The sequence below is a fragment of the Sphaeramia orbicularis genome, chromosome 12, assembly GCF_902148855.1.
Source record: "Sphaeramia orbicularis chromosome 12, fSphaOr1.1, whole genome shotgun sequence".
Lineage (NCBI taxonomy): Eukaryota > Metazoa > Chordata > Actinopteri > Kurtiformes > Apogonidae > Sphaeramia > Sphaeramia orbicularis.
The window spans coordinates 55,977,830-56,003,536 of NC_043968.1; the positions used below are offsets into that span (position 1 = coordinate 55,977,830).

A 25,707-nucleotide genomic window follows, 5' to 3' on the forward strand; every position below is an offset into this window, starting at 1 on the left:
AAAACCCTTTATAAGAAAAAATATACGGTGAGTTGAGAGAAACAATGACAATACATAAAAGACATGACAAACTGTGAAGCTGAAACTGAAGCACTGTGGTACTGTTTATCTTTCAAATGTTCATTGTGGTCAGTTTCAGATGCTGCAGCTCTTTCATAATTCATAGTTTGAGTTCTTGTTTGTTCAGTATTAATTGTCAGCCTTGTAAATCCAAGCTGGACTGACTGTACATATCCTGACCAAGGAAAAAAAAATTCTCACTTTGTGCAGTAATCTACACCTGGCCTTTCTGCCTCCATCCATAATAACATTATATCGATTAAATGTAGTCTAAAATTAACGTTTATTTCCAACATAGTATTGATGTAGATGTTCATAACATCCAAAAATAAACTCAAAGGTTGTTATGTCAGAACAGAAAAAACTAAAGAAAAAGTGGCTTTTTCAGCAAAATATATCATTAACTGAACATAAAAACAATCAACTCCAACCACTATCGACTGTTAAACTCCATGGGTTTTACTGATGAATTAATGTTGTAGAAGATGATGGTGTTTCCATGTTCACTACTAGGGATGTAACGATTACCGGTACAGTCTACTCTCGTTAAACCGCCCGCCGTTATACCGCCATTTTCGCTCACCGCTGACCAAAACCATTGCACAAAAATCCCCAATGCATTATTCCATTAGCTACCGCCATTTCCGCCTATCGCCATCCACCAGCCCAGTTCCATGCACAAACAACACTTATACCATTGATTTCCCGACCGTTATACCGCCAGCGTGATTGCCATCGAGTACACATAAATTTTAACAATGCACTGAAACAAACGCGCCAGACGCTGATCATGACAAGCTACGAGTAGGTCTACGGAACGGCCACCGTTCATTTATCGCAGAACACTCAGTAGGTCAGGATGTCGGGAAGAGGACGTGGGATTAAGCCAAAGCCTCAAGATGATGGGGTGTCATTTCCCGACATGGTATAATAATGCTTAAAATGTTTCCCCACTTTAAATGATCCCTTACAACATAACAGAATCAAGATTTATTTAGAAACGCAATTAGAACGGGTTAACGGAGGCAGCATAGACATCATATAATAAAGACATGCACATTATGGACGCAACCCGTTGTAACGCCATTTTTGCTATACCGCCAATTTGGCCGTGAACGGAAGTTGGCGGTATAACGAGAGTAGACTTTATAATGATAAACCGCGGTAAAATTCCCGACGGTTAGTATTACCGTTTAAATTCTAATTATCATGGTAACTGTGTTTGATTACCGCATTTTGAAAACTAATGGTACTGCACATTTCCTGGAGAAGCAGCAGCACTCCAGGCTTTATCTATCTATCTATCTATCGATGAAAAAGAAACTCAAACAACCCAAACTTGATATGAAAAATGGTCAAACAGTGGCCATAAGGTGCCATCTTTAATGCACATTTGTAAATTTGATTGTTTACATGTTAATGTAAGATGATATATTTTTGCTTTGTTAGTTTTCTTTGTAGAATTTAACTGGATCTATATGTTTTCTGTTATTGGAACTATTGTAATAGATAGGCGGAGGGATATGGTGTAGAGAGAAACTCAAGTGAGTTGTGCTGGGGGGTTGAAGTGAAGTGAGAGCGGTGGACTGCTGATAAAGTTTCTGCCTGTGGAGTTTTTCCCTCTCTACGTCTTGCTTTTTCACCCACGACCTCCTAATTTTTGGGAAACACCTAAACTTCCAAGTGTTACACTGGTGGCTGCGGTTTGTGGACTTTAAGCATTTGGAGAGGTTGAACTTTTACTCCGGTGAAGGAGCTACGTTAAGCTAGTGTCGACGGTGGGTTTTTTTTTCTTTCTCTTCACTACAACGAACAGAATACCGCTGTATTTTCACTGTGATATTTTAATGTTTCTGCAACAGAAAGTACATTGTGGCTACTATTTCATTTTATTTATTTATTTATTTTTCAAAATACAACTTGGTTAAATTATTTCAGTGTGTGTATAAGTACTTTTTGAACATTTTGAGCACAGTTTCAACAATATCGCGATAATAATGATAACCGTGATAATTTTGGTCACATTAACCGTGATATGAAATTTTCATATCGTTACATCCCTATTCATTACAAAGCCTCTGAATGTCCAAATGGGTCTTATCTGATGACCATGAGATAAGAAATATGTGTGAAATACATGCGTGACACTGGTATTTACAATGTAGAGAAGGTACAGGATTAGTAAATTTAAAAATGTGAGCAGCAAAGAGGAAGAAAGTGATCATTTCTGTGGAAGCTAGATCAGTTATTTTTCATTTATGCGTCGGAAAACTGCATTTGGAAATATCACATCTTTTTGATAAATATGTCAATGTCCATTATTCGAGACCACAGTTAACAAGATTGTGTCAAAAATCAGAAGCAGTAGAAACATTGTTTTGTGGTTAATGACATTGTTAGAGTCACAGTCTTGAGCAGAGCATGAATATCTGCACCAAATTTTGTTGCAATCCAGCTCCAAACGCCGACATTACTTATTTAGAGAAAAGGAGAGCGGCTCTCCAAAGTCATTAAAATACAACATCTAAGAACCATGAGCGCCTGTTTTTTTCCCATCCGTGCTCTCAATGATTAAACGTTTCAGGCAGATAACGATCTCTTAAAACATTTTTCTGCCTAGATTAATGCGGAGGACTGACTGACAGTCATCCCCAAGGTAAAAACAAGGCTCGGCTTGAAAATTATTTTGCTTCAGCAGTAGCACACTGGGTAAATAAATAATTCTGGATTTAAATATAGCTGTTGTTTAGTACTTCCCACATAGAACAAACCGTCAGGTGTATTTGATAGATCATCCACCTCTGCTGCCACATGTAATCACTAGAGCTGCCTTTGCCAAAATAAGGGTCAGGACCCAAAATAGCTTGCAGACTTGTTTTTATTGAGTAGAATGTTGGGACACATCAGACCATTTTTTTAATTAAAAAAAAAAAGAGCAATCTTTTTTTGTGCTTCACTGATCTGTTCAAATCTTGTATGCAGGGATCTCTCTCCTGCAAACCCAACCCTGAAAAAAAAAAGATTGCTTTCTAGCTTTGACAGTGACTTTTGTGATCCATAACTGTTCTCACATACAAATGAAAGGATTTTTATGAATGCTGGCTTCACCAAAATTATTGAAAATTCAGCAGTTAACTCTGACTTTTAACTTATTCTCTACATTTAATTTTTAGTCATTTATCGCCATTTATGATCCTATGCCTTTTGCATTTTTCAGTGAATTAACCTTTATTTAATTTACTGATCATGTAGAGCAGGGGTGTCAAACTCATTTTAGTTCAGGGGCCACATTGGGCCTAATATGATATAAAGTGGGCCGGACCAGTAAAATAATACAGGGTGGGGAAGCAAAATTTACAATATTTTGAGGCAGGGATTGAAAGACAGTGTATGACCAGTTAGTTTATTGAAAGTCATGAGAATTTATTTGCCACAAGAAAATTTACATCATAGAAAATGTTTTTATTCTATGTGTCCTCCTTCTTTCTCAATTACTGCCTTCACACGCTTCCTGAAACTTGCGCAAGTGTTCCTCAAATATTCAGGTGACAACTTCTCCCATTCTTCTTTAATAGTATCTTCCAGACTTTCTCGTAATAGTTTTGCTCATAGTCATTCTCTTCTTTACATTATAAACAGTCTTTATGGACACTCCAACTATTTTTGAAATCTCCTTTGGTGTGACGAGTGTATTCAGCAAATCACACACTCTTTGACGTTTGCTTTCCTGATTACTCATATGGGCAAAAGTTTCTGAAAAGGTATGGATAATAGTGTTAGGTATGATTATGACATCAATATATGTTTGGTTTCAAAACAATTGAGGTAGTGCCTGCTGAGAAAAAAAAAACTAAATGTTCATTGTAAATTTTGCTTCCCCATCCTGTATAAGTAATAGGATAAGTACTTTGAGTGAAAAAAGTAAATTCTGTAATGAAAATGTTTACATCTACAAATTGTACTTGAACATAACATGAACAAATATGAACAACCTGAAAATTCGTTAGTAAAATAAGTGTAATGTTAACAATATTACACCTTAGTTTATCATTTATACATGTGAATCACAACTTACAGATCACAGTGGCTCTACAAATACACAAAACTATAAATAACAGGGAGAATATTATTAAAATTCCACATACTTCTCTTAAGACATTTCAGATATTCACATATTTTGTAAAAGGCCAGTCTGTAAATGTAAACATTTTCGTGTAATTCTACTGTTTTTTACACTAAAACAAACAGACAAGTTTACAGTTTTTATTATTTATAGGTTATTATGATAGTCTTTTACTGGTCTGATCCACTTTAGACTGGAATGACCTAAAGTGATTTTAAGACCTTTGATTATTAATATCTTCAGTGTAATTTTTGCATTTCACAAATTCATCCCAGGGGCCGGATTGAACCCTTTGGTGGGCTGGATTTGGCCCCTGGGCCGCATGTTTGACACCTGTGATGTAGAGGGTCATAACATCTTTAGTAAATTCAAGTGTTATTACATCAAAATAAAGAAAACTGAAGAAAAACTGAATATTTTCGAAACTGAACATAAAAACGAGTGTCTACAACCGACATCATTTGTCAAACTACATGGGTTTTACAGGTGAATTACTGGTTTTTACTAGGGAATTGAATTAAATTATTGAATTACATAATAAATAATTAGTATTATATCACTGGCAAAATGGTATTATACTATTGGCAAGTTAAAATGTTATTAGGTATTATTACATTATTGCTTGCTACATGCCTCCAGTCAGAGAACAAGAGTTGTGGTCAAGCAAGCAATTAGTGAGGAAAAAACATGCTATAAAACAGAAATGTAAAATGTTATTTCCCGATTCTGTCACAGCAGTTAAAAAAAACTTTGGAAAATGCAGCAGGAATGTTCTAGAGCAGGGGCGTCAAACTCATTTTCTTCCGTGGGCCACATTCAGCCCAATTTAATCTGAAGTGGGCCGGACTAGTACAATACTTGCATGATAGCCAATAAATAATGAAATGCAAATTATTTTAGTGCAAAAAATAACATTCAATTATGCCAATATTTACATTTACAAACTATTAAAAGAAAAACGATGTGAATAACCTGAAAAAAAGGAAATTTGTTAAGAAATATAAGTACAATTTTATCAATATTATGCCTCGACTTATCATTTATATTTATATACATGTGCATTACAGACCAGATCTTCAAAGACGCAAAACATTTAGTAACAGGCAGAATCTTGTTAAAAGTGCACTTGATTTTCTTTAGACATTTCAAGTTGTTCATATTTGTTCAGGTTATTCATATTTTATTGTTAAAGGATAGTTTGTTAATGTACACATTTTCATAATTTAATGTTTTTTGCACTAAATCAAACAATCAAACAAATGGTGTTGTCATTATTTATAGGTTATTATGATATTATTTTGGAGTTTGACGCCCTAACTTGCACTTTGCAAATTCATCCCGTGGGCTGGATCGGAACCTTTGGCGGGCCGGTTTTGGACCCCGGGCCACATGTTTGACACCTGTGTTCTAGAGTCAATATACAGCAGGTCAGTCTGAGTCAAAAACATTGAAAGGTTTGAATGTGTGTCTGCTTTGCCCAGAGTTATGTCTCTCAGACAGAACTGCACAGCGAGTAAAGAGCAGAAAGAGGACAGAGCCATGTAAGCAGAACGGCTTTGCTTCTAGATTGTTTTGTCCACATGTGTTGTATAATGTCATGAATGGCTGTAGATACGAAGTCCCTGCATGAAGTACATCCCAAACACAACAAAAACAACAGGAAAATAGAACATACAAGCAAAGGGCAGCATCTCTGCGAGTAAAAACACCACTGCACACTGAACATTATTATTTTACAGCTGCAAGAGCCAAAATGAGGCATATAAACACCAGAATCTGAGAAGATACACTTTGATTCTGCAACTCTCTATCTCTCAAAAGACAATATAAATGTAGATCTACGTGTTTTATGCTGTTTTGGAAAAGTGAACAAGGTACTCATCTGAAAATATCTGTAATGTGCATCATGGGATAGATTTTCTACAGAAAACACAGGGAAGGAGGACATGTAGAACAGTCATGTCCACTAAGACCGCTTGAATTACAATATGCTGAAAGGTCATTATGGAATTTTTGTCTAATGATGCATTTTTTTTTTCTTTCTGTAGTTCTCGGAGTCTACAGTAAATAGTGTTTTTGAGGAAAATGTTCCATACTTTGTCTATTAATTCAAATAACTTTATTTATCCATAAGGAACTTCATTTGTGTACGAAAACAGAGCAACCATAAAAGGACAGAACACAAGTAAATAAATGAGTGAATAATATGTGAAAATGAGTCGGACACCTGGACTAGCTCAGACTTAGGGGGGTTTATCTAGCATCAGTTGTCGCTTTTTCATTGACCCTCAAATTGCACAAATATAACTTGCGCATAAAAAAATTTACCTAATGGAAAAACGACAATTTCGCCAAAAGTCTCATTTTTCAATTAAAAGTTTTTGCACTGGCAAGAGGGTGTTTTTCAGGCATTGCGTAAATGGTACATCATGTAAAACTGCAATGGAAAGACCTTTTGTCGCAACTAGAGTCAGGTGAATTAAAAAAACGTATGTTACAACAAGCGAAGAAGAAGAAGAAACATGTCGCGGTATGTGTGGACACACCAGGAAACCTAATCATTTTTTAATTTAGTACGAGACAGAGGGGTAATATGTAATAATAATGAATATATCTGTGAATTAACACCATATTTATGTTCGTTGCCATGTTTATGGAATGACTTCTCGTGTCATCTCACGATAATAAATAAACAAATCATCGCATTTGTGATTTAATGGAAAAACCGACAATACACACTTCTGTTTTTTCGACATTTAGTAAATATCGGAAAAGTTTTGAGCAGATGTCCAATGGAAAAGTGAGTACTGAGACAAACATCTGTGCTTTTTCTAGATATTGCAATTCAAGTGGTCCGACAGGAAATGAGACTTCTTCATCTACTCTTTGCATGTGTTTTCAGGCTGTAAATAATCTATCCCACGATGCAGAGTCTGTCTAATCACAGACGTTTTCAGAAAAGTAGGAGGGTTTAATGCGTGATTGACAGCTGTAATTACCAATTGTAGAAGGGTGACTATATTTATTTTCTGGTGTTTACCCACTTGATTTTGGCTCCTGTAGCTTTAAAGAGAAAAATCCATGCCACAGAAAGCTAATACAACAAACTTTCCGACCGAAAGAGCCATTTTTGGACAAAACTTAAAAAAAAAAAAAATCTGTCTATAGCCTAAAATCCTTACTATGTTCTCCCTCAAAGTGGTGACTCTGTGAGAAGCTCTTTAGAATTACTTGGTAAAGAATATGTCAAGATTAACCATGTTTTGGTGCATGTACAGAACTACAAAGACAGTACTGAACCACTGTACATTAAAGAAAACTGTGGTATTTGTCATTATTGGGCTATGTAACAAAAAACAAACAAGGCTGTCGTTGCAATAGAGTATACATATAAATAACCTGCGTCATAAAATAAACAGTAGTCAACTTTTACTGCTGCTACTGTTTGCATTTTTGCATTCATTTATTGTAATCTACATTTTTCCAACTGCATAACAGCAGAATGACTTAATAACTTTCCAAAACCTTCTCTTTTTATTTCACACCTGTATATTTCCAGCCAATTCTCTGACTTCCCTGCACTTTATTTGTGTATTTGCTGCTTTCAACTGTGAAATTTCCCCATGGTGGAATCAGTAATGTCTTATTATATCTTATCACAGCTGCAATAGTCAGAGCAAAATGTTTAAAAAGTAAGCGTTACTTATTTCCATATGTTTTTGACAAAGCCACAGGGAGCCAAAAGCGAAACATGGCCCTGGAGCCACAGATTGGCCACTCCTGCCATAGACCTTTAATGCACATACATGTTCAAAATATACAAAACACTCTAGATCAGGGCTGTCAAACTCCTTTGAGTTCATGAGCCACATTCAGCCTAATCTGATCTAAAGTCGGCCGGACCAGTCAAATAATATAAATAATAGGATAAGAACTGATAAATAATGTCAATTCCAAAGTTTTTTCTTATATTTTTGAGTGAAAAAAGTCAAATTCCATAATGAAAATGTTTACATCTATGAACTGTACACGAACATAACATGAACAAATATGAACAACCTGAAAATTCTAAAGAAAAATAAGTGCAATTTTAAGGATATTACGCCGTAATTTATCATTTACACATGAACATCACAGCTTACAGATCACAGTGGATCTACAAATACACAAAATATTTAGTAACAGGCAGAATGTTGGTAAAATTCCACATACTTCTTTTAAGACATTTCAGGTTCTTCACATTTTTTTGTAAAAGGCTAGTCTGTAAATGTAAACATTTTTGTGTAATTTTACCTTTTTTACACTAAAACAGAGACAAATTTGTGATTTTCTCTATTTCTAGGTTATTATGATAGTATTTTACTGGTTCTGACCCACTTTAGATTGAATTGACCTAAAATGATTCTAACATCATTGATCGTTAATAACTTCAGTGTAAAGTTTGCATTTCACAAATTCATCTCAGGGGCCGCATTGGACCCTTTGGCGGACCGGTTTTGGCCCCCGGGCCACATGTTTGACACCTGTGCTCTAGATAAATTAAAATGTCAGTTGATTTGACAATAAATAGATATATTATGGGCCTTTTGGTGTTTATTCATCTAGTTTGTTTAATACCTGGGCCTGAGTGAGTCGACACTTACCTTCATACTTTGGATGCACACGGGGGGCATAGGATCCAAATTTGATCAGGACAGGGATGTCAAGTCCCTGTCGAACCCACTCCACCACATGAGGGGAGGTGGAGGACACAGCTGGGTCTGAAGGAGGGAAACGACACTCCAGCTCCACCACACCTCCCGCTTTCCCACGTACCTCCGACTTCACCACTTCGATGATCACTGAGGGTCAGCGGAGGGACAAATGAGCGCTTAGTTTCATTTTAGACAGAGTATGACAAAGTAAGATGAGTCTTTCTTATACAACACTTGTGCAGAGATAACTTTCCAGAACTTTGAGGGAGATACTTACAAGAAAGCAAAAAGAAGACTGTTACCACAGTCAGAGTCTGCAGATGTGATCTCACTGAACCCATATCTGTCAGTCATACAACCTGCAGCATGTTCAATCTGTTGGCAAAAGAGGCACAATTGTCACAATCACATTACTTCCTTGGCTGCTTACAAGAAGACAGCCATCTGTGACAGATTTCCAAACTAAAAGGACTACAGCAGAGCTATCGCTTCTGTCATTATTTTACAGACAGGGGGAGAGGAGCGTTCAGATTTTTATACAGCTTTCCAATAATTGGAATTCATCCCATATCATTACACAAATGGGCAGAGCCGCCTCAGCTGCCAGAAAACTCCCCAGCCTTATATCCTTCCTGAAAGTAAATGTCATAAATGTCAAATAAATCTTTTTGAGGGTCACGTGCAGAGTGACATTTAAGTGTTTTATTTAGATCACATCAATGAAGACATTAGCCGGAACAGCCAGGAAACTCAGCACTCAAGGACGGACAGAAACCGGAGGCAGCACCTTAACGTCAGGAATCAAACAGTTGATTGATGCGGTCAAAGCCGTCTACGCTTCAACGCTGAGAGATGAGTCGATGGCAGTAAGGAAATTCAGTTTAAGCAAAGAAAACAGACATTTAACATGTTGTAAAATACAACAGGAAGTCATACTTTAATTGCTGTTCTTGATTATAGTGACCCACTTGACAAAAAAAAGAATCATACTCATCCTTTGTAGTATGTTGCTACACAGAACACAGCATTATTTAATGGTAGAAAATTGCAATTAAGAACACTCAAAAATAGGTTTATGTATTTCTTCTATTCTCAGAGACACCTGATCATTTGTAGATTTTAGCTAATGCTATTGCTAGGCTAACAACCACCTTCTTCCATGAAAACAGCCTCGACACACATCTAGAAGGACTCAGGAAGTTTCTGGTTAGTTTTTTCACCTCTGCATGCAGCAGCAACAAACACGGAAACAGCTTTACTGCCTCTTGCTACTGTTGATGCATGGAGCTCCACTTCCCACAATGCATGTCGTGACAAATTTCCAAAAATGCCCGAACGACCTACCAGCTCTGTTTGTAAAGAAATGGATTGTTTATGGTGGCGTACACTTTGAAACTGTTCACTGTGAGGGAAGAGATTCAGGTACGTAATCAAGGAAAGACTTATGGATTCATGATACTGAGGATATGACTCAGGTTTTACAGATTTGATGACAAATTGGTGACGAAAGTCATACGTAGCTTTAAGTTTAAAGGTCACTTCTTACATAGATGCTTTTGGTCTCTGGCAGCTCTTCAGGTCTTTGAAGGTTAAAGAACCTCTTAAGGCTCATTTATGCTCCCTTTACATACATAAATAGTTGCGTCCATTTCTAATGTTGTCAAGCGTCACTGCCTTCATACTTCCATGCCTCCAATGAGATGGAATGAGCATTTCTCAATCAATCCACCAGAAGGTGCCACTCGTAATTACCATACTGGCCGAATACCACGAAGAAGAGTACAGTTTTATAAGAAGAAGAAAGTCAAAAATAACAAACATGCCAACGACAGAGGAGGTTTTACCAATGTGGATACTAATGTTAATATTGAGAAGGGTAGTTGTCATAAATATGTTGGTAGTTTTTCACTCACTCACACAGTCGCTCTTTGAAAAGTACCGATATTTCTGGAAATTATTCTCTTCAAATCTCAACACTGCTTCCATGGTTCCCGGTGGTACTGCTCCATATTCTCCATCTGGGTACGCATGCACAAGCTCCCAGTAAATGGACAGAATTGTGTACGTAGAGGACGGACAGAACACTCCGTCCAGATCCGTCTGTGTCTTTAACGTAGAGCATAAATGAGCCCTTATACTGTGATAAAAATGAGACTGAACACTTTCTTTTGAAGTTAATATCTCTTGTCTCGAAACATGAACATACAACTACTGTCAAGACCTGTAAGTCCAACAAAAAGAAGAAAACACTAGTTTGCCTGTTGCTGAATCATCATGATGATGCAAACCCCACTACTGCCAAATCAGCTGAAGTATGTCCACAAACTGGTGATATTAAAACATGACCATTTTTGACCCAAATGAGATTTCTTTCATTTGTGTAAAATGGCACCTTTTCACTATATTTGTTGAGCATCATTAACTTTCACATTAACAAATGACTGACCTTTTCTGCAATGTTTTCAGGTGCTTCTTATGGTCTGATGTGGTTAATCCAGCATCTTTTATTGTGAGACTACAGTTATTGTATTTAGCGGTTCTATTGTGTGGAAATATTAGAAAGGTTTTGACAGATGCAGCTTTCAGGCACCTGTGGTTACGCATGATAATAAGAGAGGCAGTAACAATCAGCTCATCAGATGTTTCCCTTTATGTTAGATTGCCAAAAAATGGGTTTATTACAGACTGTTCAGGAGTAAGGTCTTAAGTGTTGTTAGATGATGAGTCTCAAGGAACTGTGTGAGTGAATAACGCCAACAGGAAACTAGAACACTTATGAAAAGACTCGACCTCTCACAGCAAAAATATTTGTATTTTTCTCCAACAAGCATGGCCACTTCAGATCAGGCAAACACTCATACCTTCAGTAAAGTCCATGACCCGCATTAACATGACAAATACCGACCTGAGTGACACTGAATGATGAAGTGCAGACTGTTTTCCCACTCATGCAGTAAACCTACCTCCACAAGGTCTGAACATTCATGAAATCTGTTTGTACTTGAGTTCCTAGTTCTACATTCTTCATATATGTGCTTCTTGAATGAGTGTTCATTGTGTAAGTCCAAAATTCAAAGATTTGATGGGAACTGCTAACCTTGCAGGGTTGGTAGTTTCATCAACATCTAGATCCCTTTTGAAGTTTTTAGTTTGGTTTTGTAAGAGTTTAACTCTGACCTCCACAAATCAGTAAAAAAAAAGAAAAAAAAAAATCAGGCTAGGTCATTAAAAGGTTAAGATTAACTCACTTTCTTATGCCCATAGGGAAATGTGGTATTAGCAATGGTATTTGGTAAAAGCATTGGCATTAGCATTAGCACATGGTACATTGGGAGCAGTGACGAACAGCAGCTCTTTATCAATAGCATGGTCAAGGACACTGATATGAGCATTAATGTACCTGGTTTTAATTATATTCAGCACATTTTGTGGCATCCCTGTGCTAAGTACTTAAAGGACAAGTAGTCCTGCCTTTAGGGGGCGCTCAAATGACTGATGCTTTACCTGCAGACGAGCAGAGTAGAATAACTTCAATCTGCACCTCACACTAAAATGGATTCTTTCACTGTATTTTTCCGTAATAATAATAATAATAATAATAATAATAATGATAATAATAATAATAATAAATTGCATTTATAAAGCACTTTTCATTCAGCAGAATCTCAAAGTGCTACAGAGAGAAGACAGTCCAACAAAAAATAAAATCCTATATCAGGAACAAAAGACTTAAGTGAATAAAACAAAGCATCATGGTGGCCCATAAAAGCCTGTCCAAACAGGAATGTTTTTAGCCCCTTTTCGAAGGAGTCCAGTGACTGAGGAGCTCTGAGGTGGTCAGGGAGGGAGTTCCAGATATGGGGGGCAGCAGAGGAGAAGGCCCAGTCACCCATGGTCTGAAGTTTAGTTCTGGGGGGGAGGAGGAGGTTGGTGCTGTGGCGCTGGAGACTACAGGTAGAAGTGTGGGGGTTGAGGATGTCCTTGAGGTAGTCGAAGGCATTTCTATGGATGCAACTGAAGGTGAGGAGGGCGGTCGTATAATTAATTCTGAGGGGATTGGTAGCCAGTGGAGGTTCTGGAGAACGGGAGTGATGTGTTCCTGTTTTTGGGTCCGTTTGAGGATTCTGGCAGCACTGTTTGGGATGGACTGGAGTTTGGAATTAAAACACCTTTCATCTGGGATGTAATTTTATCACGTTGCTGCTTCCTGTTGGGTGCATCTATTAACTGTTGACACTGTTTACATGAGCCAAGATTAAATATCCAACAGGATTTATGTCGGAACATCAAAATGAGAAGTAACTTAAGATGTCTCAGTTTTTGACCAACTCATGCTAAATTATCCAGATCACGGAAGCATCTCTTGATTTTATTCCCAAGATTTCTCTGTGACAGACAAATGGCTTGGTGTACATGTACCTTGAACTGGAATCAGTCAATTTCGTATGTAATCTACTTTTCAAAGGGACTGTACAGAGTCTACCATTGTTATTTTCTACTTCATCAATGTGCTTCTGTTGCTATTTATACCCTTGAAAAAGGAATTTTCAATATGTATGTTAAAATAGTTAATTACCTCTGCCAAATGTAACGGCGGAGGTAATGTTTTCATCAGGGTTGTCTGTCTGTCTGTCTGTTAAAAGTTATGGATGGATTTGGATGAAATTTTCAGGAAATGTTGATACTGGCACAAGGAACAAATGATTACATTTTGGTGGTGATCTTGTGTGTGTGTGTGTGTGTGTGTGTGTGTGTGTGGGGGGGGGGGGTTGTTTTGCCTTGGCAGAGGTCTGCGCTCTCTGAGTGCTTTATTAGTATTTTAGAGTTTTTCATTCCTTCATCACATTATCTTTGAATGAAAACAAATTCAAATTTAAGAAAAAAAAAAAACTAGAAGCACTTGGAGAGCGCAGACCTCCACCAAGGCAGATCAGTGACCCGGATTTGGATGAAAATTTCAGGAAACGTTGATACTGGCACAAGGAACAAATGATTAAATTTTGGTGGTGATCGGGGGTGTGGGTGGCAGATAAATTGTTGTCTGATGTGCCCTTGAGAAAAGGAACTTAACCCCCCATTTGCCTCTTAGGTGCCCAACATGAAGCCCACTGCCCCCAGTCTGCAGAGTGTGGTGTGTTCAATGTTCAGCTAGTGACGGCTTAAATGCAGAGGTTCGGTTTCAGTGCGTGTTGCATATACAGTATATACTGACAAATACATATTGTTAATTCTTAAATGCAGATACAGATATTTGCTGATGTATGAATGAATTTCTAACCTAACCAGTCACGGAAAAAAATATTAGACCATCAAAAGGCATCAAAAACAATGGTTATGCAATCAAGTACTAACTCCTGTGTGCATTATGTGACTTACACAGAAAGAAAAGAAAACATGGAATGTCTAAAAGCACTGTTTTTGTCAGTACAGTGCCATAGATACTGATGTAAGAACTGAAGTGATTTTGATTATTATCAAGAAAACATGGAAAATGGCTAGATATCAGCTCTGAAATTAAACTCTTATGAGCTATTTTTGTTATCATTATATTTGTTCAAACAAATGTACCTTTGGTTGTACCAAGCATTAAAATGAACAAGAAAATGAAGAAAACAGGGGGTGGTCTAATAATTTTTTCCGCAACTGTATCTCTACTTTTTTTATAATCCCCAAACCAAAGGTCTGCAGAGGAAACACTGACTGGAGAAACAAAAACTAAAAAAAATTCACTGACTAATACAGTAACACTGGCTGACTGACCAACGTACACTGCTGGAGTCAGCTCATGTCTTCAGATATACATCAAAAACTAATTTTAACACTGAAGATGGACTCTCATGGTCCTTCAAGATGTGAAAAACTGACCTTTAACCCTTAGGGGCCCACGGTCACGACCCCTTGACTGAATCACATGACATTTTCAACAAGTCATAGCATCAGACATTGGTCACATACACCACTAGGGACAATTCCATTTGAAAGATTGGACTTCAAACACTCTCCCACTTTTTATTTGATGTTGACAGAGTAAATACAACCGGAGATATGACGATTTAAACCCCGAGCAAACAAACATGAATTAAAGTATGAAAATGATGTGGGGCAGGCGTTATATTTCTGACCATATCGTTGTCATTTTTTGTCCTTTTTCAAAATGGAAAAAACTGGCTGAATCTGCAGATTCTAATCCACAGACTGCATTAGAACTACAGGTAAGAGTGAGGATGACCCCCACCTGAACTGGATGCGGAAACGGGGAGGACTGGAAGGTGAGCTGAGGTGAGAAAACTGGATAAAACACCTGTGTAAAGATATACTTTTATGTCAAATATTTGAGTATAGTCTTAATTTATCACAATTTTAACTTTATATACCTAGTATTTGAACTGATATTTACTTGTATTTGGACAGAAATCATGTGGAATCTAAGTGAGCTCTGCCTCCTCAGCTGCAGGGGTTTAAAGCCAGACTCATGTAAAGAGCAAAGGATGACTTCTGGACCACAGATCAAATACTTAAATCACGTGTTAAACCGTCCACACGCCCACAAAGACAAATACTGAGAAGTGTGCCAGATAAGAGCAGAAACCAAACCTCTGAGCATATTTAACCTGGCAAAAGGTGAAAAAACACCACAACATGGAAAACATCTTCATACAACAAAGGTTTAGAGGTTTAATCAGCAGAATATGGTACCTTACTGAGTAGGTTTTCACTGCTGGAAGTATATAATGACCGGATTAAAGTATATTCACCTTATTCTTTAACAAACTTATCTGTAAACTGTCTGAGCCCTGACAAGTAAAGAGACCTACTAAAATTAAAGTGTTCTTTTGAGTACATTTCATTAAAGTACAGTAAATATAACACATCACCAACTTTACCTACGAAATGAAACACCCTTCACACTGTCAGCAGAGAAAATTAATCTGCCCCTGTGGATGGAACTGAGGGAGACTTTGTTTCTCACTCTGAGCCACAACGGAAATGAATCTGAGAAACAGAAACACAAGCGAAAATTGTGTTATCACCTTCAGCGATAGCTCAGACAGGAAGGCCACTCGACCCCAAATGAAATCCATTCACGACAGAGCAACGAGTCACAGGAGCTTTTAGTAGTGATTAAACGTATGGACGACACCGGTCTGGAATATTTTAGAAATGATCCACCTCAAAGGTTAAATGTGTTATGTAGGGATGCAACGATACCACTTTTTTCCAGGCCGAGTACGAGTACTTACATTTGAGTACTTACCGATACAAAGTACCGATACGAGTACTTAATAATCCCATTCCAGTTCTTAGTTCCTTTTGTAAATGTGCTTTGTTGTCGTTGTCATTAGTCTGACTGGAACAAAGTGCTGCTACTGACATTTAATGTGTTGGAATGAGTGTTTCTCAATTAATCCACCAGGGGGCGCCGCTCTGAATTAACCATACTGGACAAATACTAGGAAGAGGAGTAAAATTTTTTGAGAAGAAGGAGAAAGTCAGTAATAACAAACATGGAGACGACAGAGGCAACACTACTGTGATACTAATATTGCAGCGTTTTCGTTAGTAAGGTTTAAAAGCTTCAGCAGGTAGAGAAAAGAGAAATGAGCATTAAGTTTCATTTTCACTTCTGCTGGCAGCAGTCCGCACTGCTCCGTACTCCCGCTGGTATTCTCCGTCTGGGTACACATCCGCCAGCACCTGGAAAACGTATGGAATGTACGCAGAGGATGGACAGAACGCTGCGTCCGTATCTGTATGTGTCTTTAACATTACTTTCAGTCAGTGTTACTTTAATCACCGTCATTTATTTTTAAAAATCTCCACACTCCCCACACATTATTCCACCGCCGCGTACCTGCTGCACTGAACTGTGAATGTCACATGGCTGTAAGTGGTATCGGTGCACTTGTATCGGATTACTTTTACGAGTACGAATACGAATACACACACTAAGTATCGGAACTGATACCTGATACTCGTATCGGTGCATCCCTAGTGCTAAGTCTTATATACTTTAAGGTATTTATTATTTTATTTATTGGTTTATCAGAGTTCTTACAGGTTTATATAAGTTAAATTTAAGTCTTTTTAAGACTTTTTTTAACCCTTGTGTGGTGTTCATATTTTTGTTATCCAGCCAGTGTTCGTGGGTGTGGTGGACCTGCTGCATTTGTGGGTTTTTAATTCAACATAATCTAACAATTTTATGTTGAAATACTCCACAGATGTTAATTTCATCCCAGTTACAAGCCACATAAAAAGCATATATGTTTAATATTTATGTTTTGCCTTTGATAGATCACATTTATGAATTAAAGTGCTACTCTTTTTTATTTATTTATTTTTTAATACAATGTAATAAAATCAAGATTTGTACGGAAGAGGATTAGGGCCACTGGAAAAAAAATAAAATTAAGATCCAATATATTTTTTTATTATTATTCAGAATAATAATGTGTGTGTCTGTGCGCGCATGTGTAATGAGATATGAGCATGTGGATGAGAGGAACGGAACAGCATTCAGTTTTTCTATACAATCTGTTTGTCCTGTTGTTCGGCATGTTTACAACCAACAGTGACCGTTTAAAGTTCTGTTAATAAAGTCACCAGTGCAGAATAACTGGGGTCATCCTTAGTCAGCCGGACGCACAATATACAGGGTGGGGAAGCAAAATTTACAATGAAAATTTAGTTGTTTTTTCTCAGCAGGCACTACGTCAATTGTTTTGAAACCAAACATATATTGATGTCATAATCATACCTAACACTATTATCCATACCTTTTCAGAAACTTTTGCCCATATGAGTAATCAGGAAAGCAAACGTCAAAGAGTGTGTGATTTGCTGAATGCACTCGTCACACCAAAGGAGATTTCAAAAATAGTTGGAGTGTCCATAAAGACTGTTTATAATGTAAAGAAGAGAATGACTATGAGCAAAACTATTACGAGAAAGTCTGGAAGATACTATTAAAGAAGAATGGGAGAAGTTGTCACCCGAATATTTGAGGAACACTTGCGCAAGTTTCAGGAAGCGTGTGAAGGCAGTTATTGAGAAAGAAGGAGGACACATAGAACAAAAACATTTTCTATTATGTCAATTTTCTTGTGGCAAATAAATTCTCATGACTTTCAATAAACTAATTGGTCATACACTGTCTTTCAATCCCTGCCTCAAAATATTGTAAATTTTGCTTCCCCACCCTGTATATGTGTATATAATTCAGTTCAGTTCAGTGTGTGTATGTGTGTGTGTGTGTGTGTGTGTGGGGGGGGGGGGGGGGGGGATACATGCAGACAGCTGAGGGGTCCATCTATAGTCAGATAAGGGTGAGGAGGTCCATCCAGACAGGTGAGGGAAAGGAGGAGGTCACAGATCCGGGCTCACAGATATCCTCTAATACTTCTTCATTCTAACCATAATGCTGTCAGATCAGATGACTGGAAACAGCTGGAGTGGAGGCGTGGTTCTGGGTTTAATAGTGAACGCACCTGTTTAGTGCACCCTTTAATGCAACAAGTGAGCGAACGATGGCTTAGTGAATGCAATGAGCGCAGAAATGGATTTTGCATTCATTATGCCTCTGCGTTCGCCGACCCATCGTTCACTCACTATTTGCACTGAAGGGCGCGCAAACGGCTGCGTTCACTATTTAACTCAGAAACAAGTCCCTGCTTTACTATTGTTTATGAATAATCTCCATGCCCTAGAATTACATTTAGATGATGGCGAGGCTCAAAGGCTGCAGCAGGTGGATCTAACACTCCTTTAACTACACCTTTAGAACCCTTTATGAGGTTTGTTCCAATCAAAAGAAAAATGCTAGTGCATATTTGACAATAAACAGTTAATGCATTATGCAGCAAAGCCATTTGTACAATAGTTTATTCCCTAATTCAATGAGTATCGATAAGAGAAATGAATAGATAAGTGATAATGATATGGAACCAGATTCCCTATGCTTATCAATCTGGTACTTTAATGGTATACCTGCAGATTTTGCTAGGATTTTGTAGGAAAACAATAATATTTAAACTTACTGATATGCTGAACCCCGGGGCACGGTTCTACCATCCAGTGAAAACCTCCTGCCACCTCATGTAAAACGTTCTAGATCCACACCTTGTGTACCAAAGGCCATGTTGTCATACTTTACAGGAAGACGGAAACAGCAGATGAGTCACCTTAGTTAAATGTTGGCCATATCAGAACTCCTCCATTGAAAGGTTTTTTCTATTAATTGCACTAAAGCAGGCAAGATTATTTGTAAAGCAAGAAAAGCAAAAAAAAAAAAAAAAAAAACATGGCTAATGAAACAATTACAACACCACTGCTTTTTCTACAGATTCACTGTGGACAGAATAGTTATATTTCCCTCTCTACACTCCCTCATCGGAACAGTGGCACAAGCCCTATCAGCTCTCAAGCTTTTATGGGCCTTTTCATTTCATGGCTGGGGCAAAGTCTGAAGCGGTGAAAAACAATTACGCAGCCTGTCAACAGCTGCCGCGCTTGTTCCAACACACTCCCATGCTTCAGTAAACAGCCCGGCATACACAGATTTTCCAGAAAAAAAGGGGAAAAATCAAAGTCAAAAAGCTCCTGGATGTCTCTGCACGAACATCAACAGTGCACGTCTCTGGTGGGACCGCCCTTTTGCCCGCACTGGCCTGTATGCAAAGCACCACCACTGAGAGTTTATCCAGACTTATTACATTTGTTTAGGCTTTGAGTGTTTGCAGAGGCTGAGTCAGGCAGAAGACGGTAAAGTTGTGCATTATGAATCTGTTGCTTCTCATCTTCACACAGCCAACAGAGATAAAACAACACAAGGATGCGCACACACACACAAATTAAGGCCTTGTTGCTATGACTAAGCAGCAGCAGCAACAGCCCATCACTGTTTGGCACATAATGAACAGATGCTCACCATCCTCTCTTTGCTCTTCACTGCCGGCTTCTTATTAAATCATAACAATGGAGATGATAAGGATTGAATAGCATGTAATAACATTCATCATGTCAGTGATTAAAAGAAATACCTCGACAGTTTTGTTCTGCATATGGCATCCGATACCGACGCCTGCAGATTAACAAAAAAACAAAACAAAAAAAAACATTGTTTATAGGTAAGTCTGGTGCAACAGTACGGCAATAAAGTTAAAAACAACAGTGGAAAGAAAAGAAATCTGCAGCAGAGAGGAGGGGGTGACGGTGGGAGAGAGGCAGGAATAGTGTGGTGACACAGCAAGAAGAAAGATGAGAAGCCAAAAAAATCTCGTTAAGCTGCGGGACATTTTCGGTCATTAAATCTGAACCGAAAACCGAGGGAGCTGCCAAACAACACAGGCCGCACAGGTGAAACTCTGCACCACGGTAACGCCGGCGGTCCCCAGACGTTTCCCTCATACCAACGTCCGCCTCCACCCTTCCCCTCTCTCACGCTGACGACATGCATAAACATAAGCACGGTGACAGCGCAGCACTCTGGAAAATGTTTAAACCTATAATAAATGAGCCAGTAGCGCTCAAAAGAAAGCAGCCTGTCTCACGCAGATTTATCAGGTGACAGAAATAGAAATGTCAGTGACAGGCATGCTGCTGGAATTCTGTGTTGTTGCCGTTTTAATCTACATAAGGGGAGAAAACACCGACCGGCTGATTAATCGCGGCTGAGCCACAGTAGCAGATTTATCAGCACTTCTGCCTTCTCTTACCCCGTCAAAGTCAGAATGCAAAGATAAAGTGGCGCCTATATATTTGTTTTCCAATCAAACTTCATTTCAGCGTCACGGCCTGCTTGTTTTGTCCCTTGTTTTGCCTGTGATCTGTCCTCCTGCAGAAAACATACAATTTCTTTTACAGAATGTTAAATGCTGTGTATTTCTTTAGTGGGTAAGTACTGAGTTAAACCGAACTTGACCTGCCAGTAAATTAAATTAACCTCTGACCGGAGTGAGCATCAGGAAAAAAGAATTCTAGTGCAAAATGTGTTTTAAAGTAAAACGGACAGAGCTTATACTGAACCAGAGTCTATTAACTGATAAGGCCAATAGCAGAAATTTCACCTCTATTTTTATTAATAGTCGTAAAACCCAATCACATACAGGAATACATAACAATATACAGGTTTTTCACAGAGCTCTATAGTGTCTGTGGCGGGAGTGGGTTGGGTGAGCGTCAACTATTTTAAGATACATTTTAACATGAACTTCCTTATAATTAAAAAGAAAAAGTAATAGTAAAAGACTAGAAGAGAGACCGGAGCATGTTTGCAACCTGACATTAACCAAAAATATTAAATTAGTACTAGGGCTGGGTGATCATATCACAATAACTTTTTTTCATATCAGACGATATCGATATGTGTCACGATTAGGGACGTAAACAATTAATCGACTATCAATTAATTGTCGATAAGAATTTGCTTGATTAAATTATTAATTGTTGGTTAATTGCTCTTTTCCACACCTGTCCGAAAGCTGCCGGTTTGTCCGCACTGCGACACTGCAGCTGGGATAGCTGGTCATTGAACCGGATTATGGCGTTGATGAGTTACAATGGCTTTAGGGACATGGTGGAGCCAAACACAGACCGGCTTGTCTGTTTGTGGGAGCAGTGCACCCCCCCACCCCCCCACCCCATACACGCACAAATGCGGGGTTGGTATCGGATCAGAGTGTTTTCCCTGGAGGTTGGTCTAGTCCACGGTCATCTGGACTATCTGGTCAGTGAAACAGAAGTTGAAAACATCCTCCAGGCTCCTGATGCGGACCACAGGTATGTCCCGTGGTCACCCCGGTGGCCACGCAAAAATGGCGGCAGGGGGGGACATCTCCGCTGAAATCTCGTTCAATCATGTCAGTGATGCAAAATCAGAAATGCCCATTTCTTCTAAACTGCCCCTCTTTAGCTCCATTTCTCTCCAGAATTTATTATGTTCTACTCCATAAATGCCATTGTCTGTACTGTATCCAGTGGTTCAATAAGTCAGTTATTACAGAATATGACATGCTTTTTTCATGAAGTATATAAACAATATTTAGCTTTTATTCTTATAAACCCTATTGAAAGAGAAATTCAGGTTCTCAGGAAAATCGCATATCAATTAATCGTTAATTGATTGATAAGGTCAACCAACTAATGATTAATGGATTAATCAATCATTTGCATCCCTAGTCATGATATAAATCAAATCACTGTTTTTTGTCAAGCTTAAATTTTCCATTACTCATAAGTTAGTTGTGAAGACATCAGAGAGAGAGAGAGCAAGGAATACATACGTTGTGGTACTTGTGAAAAAGTCCCTCCCTCCGCTCTTAGAATTATCCCCCCCTCCTCTGTGACCGCAACACACCTACACAAACACCCCTAGAGCTGCACAATACATCATTTCAGGATCATCATCGCAATGTACATATGCGCAATACTCACATCGCAGGTCCTGCAGTGTAGGAGGTAAATGAACTCAACAAGTTCTCATCTAATTTCATCCTGGGTACCTGACGCACACTGCGCACAGCGATCCACCAATCACAATTGTTCTTAATCAGTTTGCCGAAGCAGACCACGCCCCTGCACATGGAGTGAGTAGCTGGTAACAATGTTGAAAAATGAGCAACGAACAAGAGAAAATCACTGAAAACAAAGAGATGGTGCATAAAAGAAAAGCAACGTCAGTTGCCTGGAATTATTTCAGCAACAAGAAGGATGATTTTGAAACACGTGTTCTATGTCGACAGTGTCTTACACTTGCCGACACAACGAGAGGAAGCACAACTAATTTGTTTGACCATTCACGTCAGCACCACACAGATGTTATATCCTCCTGAGTAGTTTTTCATATCGCAATATATATCACAAGGTTAAAAAAAATCGCAATGTCAGTTTTTTCCAATATCATGCAGCCCTACACCCCCCACACCCCCCTGTCTGTCAAGCCGAGTGTACCTCCCTCTGTGCCATAACTGGCATAAACCGACAGTGAAACAACATGCTTTGACCGTCCGACTCCCGACTTTTATGCCTCTGTTGTACACCAGAACCCAAACAATTTGCACCCTACTTTTCAGCAACCCGGTCGCTCGAGTTCTCGGCCATATCTTCTCCTGAGGGAACACTCATTACCTCCCGCTGCAGCCCAAACATTAGCGTGTGTGCTGCAGCTGCTCTTACCACCTGTGCTGTGTGTGTCAACCTAACTTGACATGGCTCTAGCGTGATTGGTTCAATGCGGTGCTACTTAATTATGATTGGCTGTTCTTATGTCTGTCAAAAAATGGACGAATGAATTCTATTGAAATTGTATCAAGCATGTCTCATATTTATATCAAGGAAAAGTTATATCGCGATATATATCATTATCGTTTTATCGCCCAGCCCTAATTAGTACATTTCACTATTAAGATCTTCATAACTTTGCTCAGGCACCATAATAGACAGCTGCAGAGCATCCCTGTGACCATGGTAATTAGCCTTGTAGAAGCCAATAATGTAAAAACAACTGATAACGTAATAACAGCTGATAACGTAATAAATTTGCCGTTTTTAAAATGTAATAAGCCAAAACCGTAATATCTGGCCAATAACATAATAAAAGTCCTGAACCGATAATGTAATAGCTTTTGGCCAATAACGTTATAACTTATTACGTTATTGGCTCAGTTATAACATTTGCAAATATTTTTTTTACCAGACCAACACCGTAATAGCCAACCAGTAAGTTATAACGTTATTGGCCAAAAGTTATTACGTTATCGGTTCAGGACTTTTATTACGTTATTGGCCAGATATTATGTTATTGGCTTATTATATTTTAAAAGTGGCAAATTTATAACATTATCTGCCGTTATTACGTTATCGGCTGTTATTACATTATTGGCTTCTACAAACCTTCACTTCAGCCTGTATGCACTGTTTTAAAGCTGTACTTAAATAAATATGTCTCATAATCTATTAATGTTGTCTTTTTGGTTTGAGTTATAAGTACTGAAATTATTTTTCATTCCATGAGCGAATGAATGTTTGGTGTTGATAACTGATAAGATTCTGAGCAGATTCATAGTAAGAACAGTCTGATTACAGTTGAAATTGTAATTACTAATGTCATTAGCACACAGACTCACAAAGACACCTGATACCTGCTGCTAATGATCTGACTTGTTTGTGGAGTGTGACATGTATGCTATTTAAAGGATGAACAGTATTAATGCCACTGGGTTCTTTAGCTGTTGAGGAGCTGCTCAACTCACTGTGAAACTATACGTTGAACAACAAATGACTGTTTTTTCGTTTAGTTGGTTGATTTCACTGTTGTTCTCTGCTGGTTCAGGGTCTGGTGCATTTGTGTGTTTTGCATACAAGCGTACATACAAACATGTATATTGTAAAATCACTTTTGCGTAGATCATTTCATTTCTAGATCATTTCTTTTTCATCACCATGCATCCGTAGTCATCGCAAAGATAATTTACATGTTTAGCAACATGGTAAAATGAGTGAAACAGACAGTGGAAGGGTGTCTTAGTCTATGTCATTATTACGAAACTCTGGGAATGTCTGTTAAATCAAAAGAGAGAAGGAACATGATGATAAGTTTAATGAAATAAGTAACAAAGACCATGTATATCCTATTTTACCTGTGTCTTTATATCCTTTATATGTTGTATATATTTCTTGTATCTGTAATATACAGTTGTCCTTTTAGTATGTCTTTATAGTTCTGTATATTGTCGATATATTTCAGTCTATTTTAATTTTGTGTGATATTTTACATACAGTCTTTCTTTTGCACTTTAAGTATCTACTGCTAAACAGAGCTGCTAAACTGATTTTCATTGTTCCTGCAACAGTGACAATAAAAATGTATTCTATTCTATTCTATTCTATTCTATTCTATTCTATTCTATTCTATTCTAACAAATGATGCCAGCAACCAGTCACTAACAATACAGGCAAATTATAAAGCAACAATGAATGCATCAATATCATGACAATGGACTCAACCACCAGCCCATGACTGTACAGGTACACATCATATCATATATCATGTGACAGCCTGGTGTTATGGGTAATCTTTAGTCACAGGAAGTTCTTTGTTGAAATAATTTTGCCACTGGGCAACTATTTCAGTGCCCATTCTCCTTCCTTCAACTGTTTCAGTACCAGTTTCTCCTCTCACTATGTTAACCCTTTCATGGATACTGGTCACTACAGTGGACAGTTATTCCAAGCTGTTCTCTTGTATATTTATGGATTTTATTGTTTTAGTTCCATATCAGCCAACACAGTGGACATTTACGCAACATCCCATAATACACTGCAATTCATACCATTACTATAACTTTGCTGTTCTTGATAAACCTGACCTGCAGTCACATTTTTAAGTGTAAATCAGTTGTTATTTGTTAGACAAAAAGAACTGTTTTTTTGCATATTATATGAGGTACTAACTAGCATTAGAGTATGTTAAAATGTGAGAAAACATCAAATTAGCAGCCTTGAAAATGTTTTTATTTCATTGTTTTCATTTTACTTTCTGATATTGGGTTTTAAATATATATTTCTTTACTTAAAAAATTAAATGCATGGACATTTTTGTAACTCCATGAAAAAAAAAAAAAAAAACTTGATCGCAATTTTTTTTATGCCTAAGGAGGTATAAAAACACTCCAGAAAAAAATCTTGACTAAGGTTCTCATAATTCATGCATGAAAGGGTTAAAGAACATTGGCTGATGAAATTTTGACAAAAAAATACACATCTTTTTATGCAGGGTTTTTTTTTCTTGATATTTCAGCATTTTAACACCACTACTTGTTTCCTCATATGCAA

At 37.9% G+C, this 25,707-nt stretch overlaps 1 protein-coding gene across 1 annotated transcript in view; it reads right to left on the reverse strand.

The window, feature by feature from the left end:
* igsf9a (immunoglobulin superfamily, member 9a) overlaps positions 1 to 25,707 on the reverse strand; it is a 181,162-nt gene that overhangs the window by 133,986 nt on the left and 21,469 nt on the right. Inside the window, exons 2-3 of the mRNA XM_030150820.1 lie at positions 9,155 to 9,252; positions 8,827 to 9,024 (exon numbers count right to left, since the gene is read on the reverse strand). Coding sequence (XP_030006680.1) covers positions 8,827 to 9,024; positions 9,155 to 9,218 — 262 coding nt within the window. The 5' untranslated portion in view covers positions 9,219 to 9,252. The remainder of the gene's footprint in view (positions 1 to 8,826; positions 9,025 to 9,154; positions 9,253 to 25,707) is intronic.